At 39.0% G+C, this 13,861-nt stretch overlaps 1 protein-coding gene across 1 annotated transcript in view; it reads left to right on the top strand.

The window, feature by feature from the left end:
• Nucleotides 1-13,861, top strand: part of LOC137295828 (copine-8-like) — a 50,145-nt gene that overhangs the window by 26,298 nt on the left and 9,986 nt on the right. The window contains exons 7-12 of the mRNA XM_067827382.1: nucleotides 7,531-7,562; nucleotides 8,659-8,687; nucleotides 9,321-9,424; nucleotides 9,807-9,911; nucleotides 10,480-10,521; nucleotides 11,469-11,544. Of these exons, the coding sequence (XP_067683483.1) occupies nucleotides 7,531-7,562; nucleotides 8,659-8,687; nucleotides 9,321-9,424; nucleotides 9,807-9,911; nucleotides 10,480-10,521; nucleotides 11,469-11,544 (388 nt within the window). The remainder of the gene's footprint in view (nucleotides 1-7,530; nucleotides 7,563-8,658; nucleotides 8,688-9,320; nucleotides 9,425-9,806; nucleotides 9,912-10,479; nucleotides 10,522-11,468; nucleotides 11,545-13,861) is intronic.

Raw genomic sequence — 13,861 nt, forward strand, 5'->3', positions numbered from 1 at the left:
TTAACTTCCTTTAAAGAAACAAAAGCATACTCACAAAAAGGCCTTCTCCTAAGGATTCCCCTTGACAGTGAAATTCAACTGTGATTAACTTAAACTATTCTGACCTTAAATAGCAGTTGGAAAGCTAAATGCATGCTTTCCACAGGGATGAAAAGATGTGTTTGGGAGATATGTTCCCACCTTAAGGATGATAACTGCCCCTACCAAAATACATCCCAAATAACTTTTGTAAAAGGGCATGAAATGTGACACACAGGAACAAACATCACTTCTACAAGTCCAAGAAATATGATACTACCTTGTCTTATTCCACATTACGCATAACACAGTGGTCAGCCATTAGCTCCAAACACTAGTTTTGGTGAGGGATGGCTGTACTGCTTCATAAAGAGCTACCTGTCTGGTATGGTGAATGGAGAGTGTTCACAGAACAGAGGGACAGGGGGTTCATGGCTGGCTGCATCATAACAAAACATGTTTAAACATGGTACTGTTTGCCTGATGCTTGCATTGAAGAAGGTTGAATGAAGATGGACTTCTTGGGGTCATTTTTCTGTGTCTGGGTGAAGTGTCAGTAACTGCATCATGGTGTCTCAGTCAGCCAGCACAATAAGAGTGGGTTAAGGTCTGAGTGGTAGGAGCAGCCACACACACATGTATGTGCATGCCATTATGTGAGTGTGATAATTTACTAAACATTGAACATTGTGTCATCTCATCTCAGTAAAGATCTAGTAATATGTCAGTAGTTCTATCAAAAATAGCAATATGTCAAGTGTGTACCAATACAGAGTCTATAATGAACCGTAGTAAATTTACATTTCACCACAAAAGTAGGCCATATTTATATCATTTCCTAGTAAGAGCAGGAACAATGACTCCCTCAAATTTTTGTTAGATTCATTCACAATTGCTAAAACTAACATTTTAGGTTCCAACCTTTCTTAATACATTGCTAACTCCAGCTGAATATATTGCAGTATCATTACTGCTTACTGCTGGCACTAATCTTGCTTCATTGATTCACCTGTCACAGCCTGTAGATGTCTACATGTTCTGCCTGGTAACAAGTGGGACTGTCACTAGTGTCTTTGACTGGCATTCTGGAAGTTGAGTAGATGAAGAATAAGGGCAGTGTTTATTGATTTACAACTTCTTTATTCTGTACAGGAAACGTTTCGACATACATTCTAATGTTCTTGTCCTCTTGTCTTAAAACTACATAAGAATCTATGTAGAAACGTCACCAGTGCCTAATATAGATTTCGTGTATGTATAGCATTGTCCTCATTCTTCTTCATCTCAGTAAAGTATCATGACCAGATTTCTCGATCCTATAATAATTCATTTCTGAAATGTGAACTAAAGATTACTTTTTTGCATTTGTACTTTATAGAGCCCCCCATGCAGAAGGGTGAGTGTGCTTGTCCACCTAGCATAATGTCTTACTTTACAGAGTGGTACATGGAATAGTTAATGGATGATCTCTGCTTGGGCCTTCACCACTTTGTAACTTAGATTGACAAATCTCATGTTAAAGTCATTTTAAGATACAATAGTTTAGATATGCTAATGGTTTGTTTGTTGTTTAAAACAGACATGCTAATGCTGTACTTGTTTTTTTGTCCTCCATGTACACATGAATATTTGCCTGGTCTAGGTAATCAGAATTTTGTGTTAAAACTATATTAGTTTGATCCCGAGACACTAATGGACAGAATCTGCATTTGATACCTACAGTCGTACCATTTCTTCTCTTGTTTTTTTACCTATTAGTGTGGATATAGGATATATACTGCCTCTTGTCATTCTTGGCAGTCCTGGTTGTTGATTTCTGAGCACTGTGGGGTGTGTGTTGGAGGGAAGGTGGATGTGGAGTTGGGGGAGGGGGGTTTGTGTGGCTAGGGAATAAATAAATCTACAGTTACAATTGCCCTTATCCTTACCAGAAATAATGCTAAATAATGCTGAATGCTCAATGAGGTCTTGTTTACGTATTCTCTTGTCAATTCTTGTCTCAATTTCACATTGAGGTAGTTCCACCCCAGTCCTTTGTTTTGATGATTGTCATATACCTTTCAGATTTTGCATTCCAAGAATTAATTAGTGAATCATTATAGGATCATTGTCCATTTGACTGTACAATTTCTTTTGAAAGAAATGTAACAGTAGCTCCATTGAGGGAAGTTCTTTCTCAAATTTAAGGAGTCGTATGTGTGCCATATCAGGAAACTTTTTACCATGCTGTTTTCAATACAGTATAAATCAAGGAATATTTATCCCTTCTCTCACTCCCTCACTCACCCACCCAGCTGTTATAACACTGCACACACTATCATTTTGTGTGAACACTAACGCAGCAATGATAATGTGCAGTATAACTTCTTAATCATGTGTTGACAGCAACTACTCTAGAAAGCATCACTAGCTACAGGAATATCAGCTGACTTGATCAAGATGTTGTTGACATTCATTCATCAACTACATTGAACAAATGTCAAATAAATTCGAATAGTACTTCTTTATTAAATGTAATCTCCAAAGAAAGGGTTTTTTGTCATTAATGTTGTTGATATGTGACATTTACTAATTCTTATTCCTGTGTGGTTATATATTGATGTATATTTGTTTTATTGACTACTATTGACTGAGGTAACACCCAAAATGAATGTTTGAATTTTGCACAGGCACAAGGCTAATGAAGTGCATTTAGCGCATGAAAAACCCAATGTAGCTTCAAAACCCCACCCCCAAACGCCTTCTTACCTTCCCTTTTCCCCCTCCTCCTCCCCCAATACATTCTCTATGTCGTTATGTCCAGTATTGGGCATTAAGAAAATATTGTATTTCATATTATGCTGCTACCAGCTGTGTAGTATTTGAACTGAGCAATATTTGGTTGCCAGGCTATTGCTATCGCATGTGTTCCTTTTGGCCCAACGGCTAGTGTTCACACCAGTGTCATGTTTCCATTTTGCCCCTATCATTCACAACAGTGTAGATTTTCCATTGTGACACTATCATTCACAATGGTGTCATGTTTCCATTGTGCCCCTATCATTCACAACACTGTAGACTTTCCATTGTGCCACTGTCATTCACAACACTGTAGACTTTCCATTGTGCCACTGTCATTCACAACAGTGTAGACGTTTCATTGTGCCACTATCATTCACAACACTGTAGACTTTCCATTGTGCCACTGTCATTCACAACAGTGTAGACGTTTCATTGTGTCACTATCATTCACAACACTGTAGACTTTCCATTGTGTCACTATCATTCACAACAGTGTAGACTTTCCATTGTGACACTATCATTCACAACACTGTAGACGTTCCATTGTGCCACTGTCATTCACAACAGTGTAGACTTTCCATTGTGACACTATCATTCACAATGGTGTCATGTTTCCATTGTGCCCCTATCATTCACAACAGTGTAGACTTTCCATTGTGCCACTGTCATTCACAACACTGTAGACTTTCCATTGTGCCACTGTCATTCACAACAGTGTAGACGTTTCATTGTGCCACTATCATTCACAACACTGTAGACTTTCCATTGTGCCACTGTCATTCACAACAGTGTAGACGTTTCATTGTGTCACTATCATTCACAACACTGTAGACTTTCCATTGTGCCACTGTCATTCACAACAGTGTAGACGTTTCATTGTGCCACTATCATTCACAACAGTGTAGACTTTACATTGTGCCACTGTCATTCACAACAGTGTAGACGTTTCATTGTGTCACTATCATTCACAACACTGTAGACTTTCCATTGTGTCACTATCATTCACAACACTGTAGACTTTTCATTGTGCCACTGTCATTCACAACACTGTAGACTTTCCATTGTGCCCTTATCATTCACAACAGTGTAGACTTTCCATTTTGCCCCTATCGTTCACTACAGTGTAGACGTTTCATTGTGTCACTATCATTTACAACACTGTAGACTTTCCATTGTGTCCCTATCATTCACAACACTGTAGACTTTCCATTGTGCCACTGTCATTCACAACACTGTAGACTTTCCATTGTGCCACTATCATTCACAACAGTGTAGACGTTTCATTGTGTCATTATCATTCACAACAGTGTAGACTTTCCATTGTGCCACTATCATTCACAACACTGTAGACTTTCCATTGTGCCCCTATCATTCACAACAGTGTAGACGTTCCATTGTGCCACTGTCATTCACAACAGTGTAGACGTTTCATTGTGTCACTATCATTCACAATACTGTAGACTTTACATTGTGCCCCTATCATTCACAACAGTGTAGACGTTTCATTGTGTCACTATCATTCACAACACTGTAGACTTTCCATTGTGTCACTATCATTCACAACACTGTAGACTTTCCATTGTGACACTGTCATCCACAACAGTGTCATCTTTTCATTGTAAACCAAAAGTCTCTTTGTTCTGTAATCTGATTGGTTGAAAAATATGATCAAATGGTATTAGATTCCCGGAAACTGCAAGACTATTCACTGCGTATTGACCTCGCAAACAATTGTTTTGTTCAGTTATCAACAGTGGTGACGTCATTCAAATCATATTGTGACGTAATGTCAGAATGACGTCACAAATGAGCAACTCCAGACGCTACCATGGGAACCAGCTGAAACGGACAGCTAATCACACTTCACTGCTGTACCCGTACTCGATGTAAACGAGTGCAGACAGTAAAACCCTTTACTTTACTTTTGTGTTTACAGTGTCGATAAACATCATCTGTTGGCCAATTTCCGGGTGTTATTGAGTATTTGAAGCACGGGAATGTTTCATTTGAAACCTCCGGCTCCAAATGCATTCCTGTGCTTCAAATACTCAATAACACCCGGAAATTGGCCAACAGATGATGTTTATCTCCTAATTGCTTTCCATTGTGCCCCTGTCATTCACAACACTGTAGACTTTACATTGTGCCATTATCCTTCACAACAAAGTAGACTTTCCATTGTGCTACTATCACTCACATCAGTGTAGACTTTTCATTGTGCCACTATCATTCACAACAGTGTAGACTTTCCATTGTGACACTATCATTCACAACATTGTAGACTTTCCATTGTGCTACTATCATTCACAACACTGTAGACTTTTCATTGTGCCCCTGTCATTCACAACACTGTAGACTTTCCATTGTGCCATTATCCTTCACAACAAAGTAGACTTTCCATTGTGCTGCTATCACTCACAACAGTGTAGACTTTTCATTGTGCCCCTATCATTCACAACAGTGTAGACTTTCCATTGTGCCACTATCATTCACAACAGTGTAGACTTTTCATTGTGCCACTATCATTCACAACAGTGTAGACGTTTCATTGTGTCACTATCATTCACAACAGTGTAGACGTTTCATTGTGTCACTATCATTCACAACAGTGTAGACTTTCCATTGTGCCACTGTCATTCACAACACTGTAGACTTTCCATTTTGCCCCTATCATTCACAACAGTGTAGACTTTCCATTGTGCCCCTATCATTCACAACAGTGTAGACGTTCCATTGTGCCCCTATCATTCACAACAGTGTAGACGTTCCATTGTGCCACTATCATTCACAACACTGTAGACTTTCCATTGTGCCACTGTCATTCACAACAGTGTAGACGTTTCATTGTGCCCCTATCATTCACAACACTGTAGACTTTTCATTGTGACACTATCATTCACAACAGTGTAGACGTTTCATTGTACCACTATCATTCACAACACTGTAGACTTTTCATTGTGCCCCTATCATTCACAACAGTGTAGACGTTTCATTGTGTCACTATCATTCACAACACTGTAGACTTTCCATTGTGACACTATCATTCACAACAGTGTAGACGTTTCATTGTGCCCCTATCATTCACAACAGTGTAGACGTTTCATTGTGCCACTATCATTCACAACACTGTAGACTTTTCATTGTGCCCCTGTCATTCACAACACTGTAGACTTTTCATTGTGCCACTGTCATTCACAACACTGTAGACGTTTCATTGTGCCACTATCATTCACAACAGTGTAGACTTTTCATTGTGCCCCTATCATTCACAACACTGTAGACTTTTCATTGTGCCACTATCATTCACAACACTGTAGACGTTTCATTGTGCCACTATCATTCACAACAGTGTAGACGTTTCATTGTGCCACTATCATTCACAACACTGTAGACTTTTCATTGTGCCCCTATCATTCACAACAGTGTAGACTTTCCATTGTGTCACTGTCATTCACAACACTGTAGACTTTTCATTGTGCCACTGTCATTCACAACAGTGTAGACGTTTCATTGTGCCACTGTCATTCACAACAGTGTAGACGTTCCATTGTGCCACTGTCATTCACAACAGTGTAGACGTTTCATTGTGTCACTATCATTCACAACACTGTAGACTTTCCATTGTGTCACTATCATTCACAACAGTGTAGACTTTCCATTGTGACACTATCATTCACAACACTGTAGACGTTCCATTGTGCCACTGTCATTCACAACACTGTAGACTTTCCATTGTGTCACTATCATTCACAACAGTGTAGACTTTCCATTGTGACACTATCATTCACAACACTGTAGACGTTCCATTGTGCCACTGTCATTCACAACAGTGTAGACGTTTCATTGTGCCACTGTCATTCACAACAGTGTAGACGTTCCATTGTGCCACTGTCATTCACAACAGTGTAGACGATTCATTGTGTCACTATCATTCACAACAGTGTAGACTTTCCATTGTGTCACTATCATTCACAACAGTGTAGACTTTCCATTGTGTCACTATCATTCACAACAGTGTAGACGTTTCATTGTGCCACTGTCATTCACAACAGTGTAGACGTTCCATTGTGCCACTGTCATTCACAACAGTGTAGACGATTCATTGTGTCACTATCATTCACAACACTGTAGACTTTCCATTGTGTCACTATCATTCACAACAGTGTAGACTTTCCATTGTGACACTATCATTCACAACACTGTAGACGTTCCATTGTGCCACTGTCATTCACAACAGTATATAACAAAAGATACATTAAACAAATAGAAAAATTCAAAGACTTAGAGCTGTTGATTCTTTTCCGCCTCCAGCATTAACAGTATTTAAGTTCTTGTTGGTTTGATTGGGTAATGGTAGATTGTCACAGCATGCTGCTACTGAGTACAGTATCTAACCATTTACTACATGTGTAGCTATATTAGCAATTTAGACTCTCTGATATGGTCTGTTTTATGGGAAAGTTCAATAATATTAGAAAGTGACAACTTGAACTTGAATAGCGATGACCAGACATAAACTACATTCACACTTTCATACATAATATCATTTTCATCTCTGTCATTAAAATTTCATATATTTTTTTAATTGCATCAAGGGAACCTTGTAACTACGCCAACATATCTGGAGCTTCGAGTGTCCTTTGATTGATGCATATCAGAATCGAATCTAAACTAAACCTACAAAGGCCATTATTTGCCTGCACTGTTTTCATGCTCTTATTCTTTCCACAGTGGACCTAAGAAGAAGAGTGGCTCAATTGCTAGTGAGTACTTTAGTAATAATTGAATGGAAGAAAAGAATACATTTACTTCTGTTAGCCTAATCACACAGTGATCTGTGGCCCAACTGTGAATGTGCTGTTTGGAGTTACCTCTCCTCATAGTGTAAGGATCCTATCATAAAACAGAGCTTGATTTAGTACTTTGTTACTTGAACAGTAATTAAGGTTAAAAATTGCAACCGAGTTGTTTTGTGTAACTTGCACTAGGTGCAAGTCAGTTTTTGAGTGGGTAAACCTTTGAATAAAACATCTAAATAATTCAAAAGCATGTTTCTTTCATTACACATGTGCAATATAACATGTGGATCTGGAATTTGTCTAGTGCAACTAGATTTTTATCTTAGACTGCTCCTGCTGCTGCAAGTAGGTTAGGATCTCTTAAATTGAACCCTATAAAATTATAGATTTACACTGATGTTACATAGTCTCCAGGATGTGATTTCAGCATGCAACACTGTGCAGAATGGATGCTGAAAGTACCGAAGGATACACAATACTGCAGATTGTAGCTCAGGTGCATCAAGAGCAGATGGGGGGCCTCTGCCCATTTCACCAGTAGTCATGACCATTGTCCATACATGTAGTCAGAGAGTGTTGTCAAGGTTGATTAGACTTACAAAAATAGTACTAAGATACGTGAGGTTTGATACAACTAATGTTAAGAATAAGAAATGCTTATGTAGGCACCAAACCTTTACTTTGAGACAACCTAAATTTAGATGCTTGTGATTATGACTCAGTGGTTTTTCATTATATATTATCTCTTTTATTCCATTTGTAAGCCTGACAAGAACCTTGATGACTTATTGGGACGATGGGGGTAGCTGAGTGGTCAAGGCTTTCGCTCGTCATGCCTAACATCGTGTGAAGCCCATGTCTGGTGTCACCCCTTTGTGATATTGCTGGAGTATTGCTAAGAAGCGTCGTAAAACCATAGTCACTCACTCATAGTCACTCACCTTTCACCATATCAAGGTGCTGTGAATTAGCTGAAAAATTGTAAGCTGTGCAACACAACATTATGTCATATTCCCATATTCAATGTCACTATGCTTAAAAATGATATACTTGATTGTAGTTACTGCTGAGGAGCTAAGCAGCTGTAAGGTAGGTTTGAGACAGTTTCTTGTCTTCTAATGTCTTTGCTACAAAAGTGATCAGTTCTTGCATTCCATCATCAATCTGGTTGATTGTCTGTGGTAGAACCAGTGTAATGGTGACCTGGTGAACTTGGTTGCTGTTGTCCACTTTACATCGATGATTAACATATACTGGTCATTTCTAAATGTTAATGAGTGGTTCCATTTTAAACTTATGAATCCCTTTAAAAGAGAAGACAATACTTTCCCCAAAGTGGGGTCATCTTCCTTTTGTCGGGTGCCATGGTCACGAAATCAGACAGCCCTGCTGGATGATGTAAAGCAAGCCATACAAATATATAGTGTAGGTGTCAGATAATGTTTGAGAATGTTGACTTAAAAGGCTTGGACTGTAAACTCTGAACTCGATCTGAACTGTATGTTAACGAAGAACAGAAATTTTGTGATACAATGCTAAACATTGTATCTTGTGCACTGTACATGATGTTAGTTGGTTGACGTTAGAAGTCATTAATTGGTAGATCCCGTACACTTTGATAAGAGGTCACCTGGTAATTATGTACTGAAACATACTAGCTGTTTTTAACCAAGGGGAGGCAACTCTACTTTGGATTACACATGCCCCTCTCTCTCTTTCCAGGAGCAAGCAACCCTGCAGTTCTGTGCTCACAAACTTGACAAGAAAGACTTCTTTGGCAAATCCGATCCATTCCTGACACTAAGCAGATGCAACGAGGATGGCAGGTAAGAATGGCCAGAACCTTTAAAGTGGATAAGTCGTTGGTTGGTTTGTTGTGTAACACCACACTCATCAATATTCCAGCTGTATGGCAGTGGTCTCTAAAAAATTTAGTCTGGACTAGACAATTAAGTGGTCAACAGCATAATCATTGGTCTATGCAATTGGGATATGATATTTGTCAACTAAGTCTGCAAGCCCAACCACCCTGTCCTTTTAGTTGCCTCTTATTACTGTTACTGAGAACAGATTGTGGATCATGGAAGAGAAAAAGATTGGGTAGTCAAAATTTTGGGAAGTGAGAGGTCATAATACACTCCATGACTCATTTAGCCACTTGCTTGATTTATATGTAGGTTGATTTATTTGTCGTTACCTGTGTTGTAGTTTCACCATCGTACACCGAACAGAAGTGATCAAGAAGACACTGAACCCCACATGGAAGCCATTTGTTATCCCTGTTCGGTCTTTATGTAATGGGGACCATGACAGGTACGTTTCTCAAAGACCATCATAGAAACACCTGGTAGGTCATTGCAATAACCTCACACAGCACCCTACAGGCAGGCTCCTCAAACTCATGCATAGAAAACACTTGACAGGTAAGCTCCTCAAGGACAATCATAGAGACACCTGACATGTAGGTTCCTCAAAGACATCACAGATATACCTGGTAGGTCATCTCGGTGACCCCAGACAGCACCTGACAGGTAGGTCCTCAAAGACCATCACAGAAACACCTGGTAGGTCATCTCATTGACACGTCACCATGAAAGCTTCTATGTGATCTCTCACACAAGTTTGCCAGTGTTGTAGACCTTCGTTTCATTACCCTAGCCCCCATCAATATCAGGTTCTTTGGTGGGTTGCATCCATTCATCCGTATCTCTTTTGACTGAGAAAACTGTTAGGTTGGCCCAAACTACCAGTTCTACTGTAAAGTATACTTTAGGGTAATAAGTGATGTTACATTTATCAGGGCATGTGCAAGAAACATTGTCCCAACATAACAAATAGTGACTATCATTTATTGACTATAGTTACCTGTGTCTGTCCCCAGGTCCATCAAAATCGAGTGCTATGACTGGGATGCAGATGGAGGGTAAGTGTTGCTGGTCCAGTAATAATTATCATCAGGAGTTCCTTTCACAAAGCAACCTTTACTAAGGTTAACTTTAACTCCCATTCTTTAACATTGCTCGAAGGTTACCTTAGTGACTTTTATTTACCTTGGTGCTTTGGGAAAGGATGTTCAGGCCACTAAAACTGTACTGATCTCCATGCCACACAGGCATGCTTTAACATACAGCATTAATAAAGATTATTACACAAGGAATTGTGTCATATGACTTACATGAAACAAGTGTGAAATTAACTTAATATTGCACACGGTTCATATAAGTTTCGTATGACACGCACGCTTTGGTTATTATCCCTTTTGTTAATGTACATTTGTGCAGCAACGTGTGGTAAGCAAGTGTGACAGCCATGTTCATTGATGTCACATTCCATTGTTTAATGGCATCATAAATGATGAAATACAGGCAATGGTTACTAGTCAAAAGTGATATGTCCACATGTGCACATATGATATATATGACGCTGGTTATGTTTCACCATAATACCGTTTAACAAAAATGGTATTTCACGGAAACGAGTTTAGTATTCTGATTATTACTTGCCAACATAAATTGACAGAAGCTGCAGCGAAAGCTGAGGACTCTCAACTTTCCGTGAGTCAAGCAAGGTTCTAGTAAAATTGCCACAGCGACATTAACATTGTGACGTCACAACTTTGAACCATTTTTACGTCATATGCAAGCGGTATTACACTAGTGTAATACTGCCGTAAAAATATTACACTGCAGCATCTTGAACGGTCGAGTAATAATGGGCGTTATTACCCTGGATGACCCAATGTGTGTGGTGCTTGTTATCCCATGGGTAACCTCATGCAAGTGAATATCAGTGGCTACGATTATTGACGAGATGACATAAACATAAGCTTTATTGACAGTGGTGTCCTCACTTGTTCTTCTGTGTTGGCAGACATGATTTTATTGGGGAATTCACCACCTCACTGCGGGAGCTGTCTAGGGGCAGAATAGAACAAAATAAATATGAGGTGAGTAGAAGTTGGGTGTTTACATTACATTCTTATACCCTGTTCTGTTGGCTCATTTATCAAGTATTTTATGCTTGGGTATTTCATTCTGAACAATGCCAGTTACTAAGCGTAATGTTTTTATCATCCCGTGCCGCGCATTTAGAGTGAAGCAGGGGGTATCATATTAGACTCTCTCTGTCGTCGGTACATTTGCCCATTATAAGTTGTTCACATGGGTTGAGGTACCCTCAGTATTTGTTTATGTTCCTGAAGGACGAGGGGAACGTACTCAAATGACAAGGGTACCTCGACCCATGGTCCCTGAGGGACCAGTGAACAGCATTTTTATCTTACTGAACACCTCAGTCTTAATTATCCCCCTTTGCACATTTAGCACAAAGCGGGGGATAAAATATTAGACTCCATCCGTATATGTAAGAAATGGAATAAGGAAAGAATGGTAACCTACAATCTTCTCTTATTTGGTACCTAGGTTCATCACAGTATGAAAAAGGTGCTGGTCAGGTTTAGTGACCTTGACCTTCATTTCAAGGTCACAAGGTGAAGTTTATACCTTTGATGTTTCTCATATTTGACACCAAGCTTTATTCAGGGATGGCATAGGGTCCAGTTGATTTTGGCGACCTTTACATCATTTTCAAGGTCACAACAACACTTTGAAGGTTTCAGCATGTTGACGTACATGTTTAGCTTGTCAGCGAGATATCTCAAGAACCGGTAACTGAATTTTCTCTATATTTGACACCAAGCTTTATCCAGGGGTTCAAAAATATTAAAATAATTTGAAAAGCCACTTGCCACAGGACAAGTGACTTCAAGAAAGTAACTTGTCCTGACTAATTTTCCACTTGCCCTGATTTTATGACACAATGAGTGATGTTAATAGTTACTCGACTATTTATCGGAGAGTGATAATTTCACTCTACTAGCTCTACTTTATTACTATTGCGAACTTTAATAGCTTCATTGTGAGCAAATATGAAATGAAATCTAAGATTATTTGTTATTTGAAACCTTAAGTGGAAATTATCAAGTAGCCCACAGACAAGTAAGATACCATTATTTGATTGCCTGAAATGAAAACAGACTTGTCCCAGGCATCTGGCGATGGGACTATTAAACCCCTTTTCATGTACAGGTGGTGTGGGGTCCAATCGAATTTGGTGACCTTCTCATCATGTTCAAGTTCACTACGACAGTCTGAAGGTTTCAGCACAAAGTTTGATTTGATAATTTGAGGTGGGGGATTATGTTACCTTAGTGACAATGCTTGTTTTGAACTGTTTGAAGCATGGGTATCAGATCATACACTTCAGCCAACCTGTGTGAATCAAACGATGCGAATCTTGTATCTTGCTGTTCTTTCCCCATTGGTGCGATGTAATTCCCCTTCTTAATATTGACAGTGACTAAATTTGAATGTTCTGTCAATATTTATTTATTGGAAAGAGATTCAAATGTTTTCATAGCCATTGCTAGATTTTGCGGACAGCACAAGAAAAACAGATTTAGAGTTATCTCCCTTCCATCAATTTCCATTCGCAAGAAACATTGGTAGTTTCAGTGCATCATGTGTCATTTAATGTTACTCGAGATTAAAAAGTAACCACCATGAAGTACCGAATGAGTTGCAATTGGCAGCAGGGTATATTGCAGTGTATCACGCTTGTAAGTAGGGTATGTTGAAAATAACAGAAAATGACATTTATGAGTGAGGTAAGATATATGTCCATATGTACAAATTGAAATACCTTAAGAACTATTGACCAGGTTCTCTCCTTATTTGTTACTGCTAGACACATTTTAGATGATCCTGCGCACTAAACGCATTTGTGACAAGAGAGGCGGTACAACGAATTGGGCGAGTACACTTGGCGGCTACAGGTAGCTTGACGATTATGCATGTGCAATACATGCTAACCGTGACATGAAATCAACACCGCTAACCCTGACGAAAATCAGCCCGTACAGAGAAATAGGAACAAAATTATGGGATAAAAATATTTCCCCTTTGCTACTCTGATTTAGCAACCATCATTCAGTAACAGGTAACTTTGAACATATTAAATAGTTAAATGAAACACAATTAGCTATATGTAGTTATTATCTATTTAATATTTAGCAGACGAAAAGTCAACTTTACCCTTTAAAACAACACCGCATATTCCTTCGAATGATAAGACTGAAATTTCAGGCATAAGATACTGATATTCCATGCTAACCTTTAGTTAAGACGAAGACAAATAGATGATTGGGGCATTGACAAGCATTTTAGATATTCAACAATTTTGTTAAAAAAAACCCAGGAAAATGT

Source organism: Haliotis asinina, chromosome 9, assembly GCF_037392515.1.
Source record: "Haliotis asinina isolate JCU_RB_2024 chromosome 9, JCU_Hal_asi_v2, whole genome shotgun sequence".
In the NCBI taxonomy this organism is placed as follows: Eukaryota; Metazoa; Mollusca; class Gastropoda; order Lepetellida; family Haliotidae; genus Haliotis; species Haliotis asinina.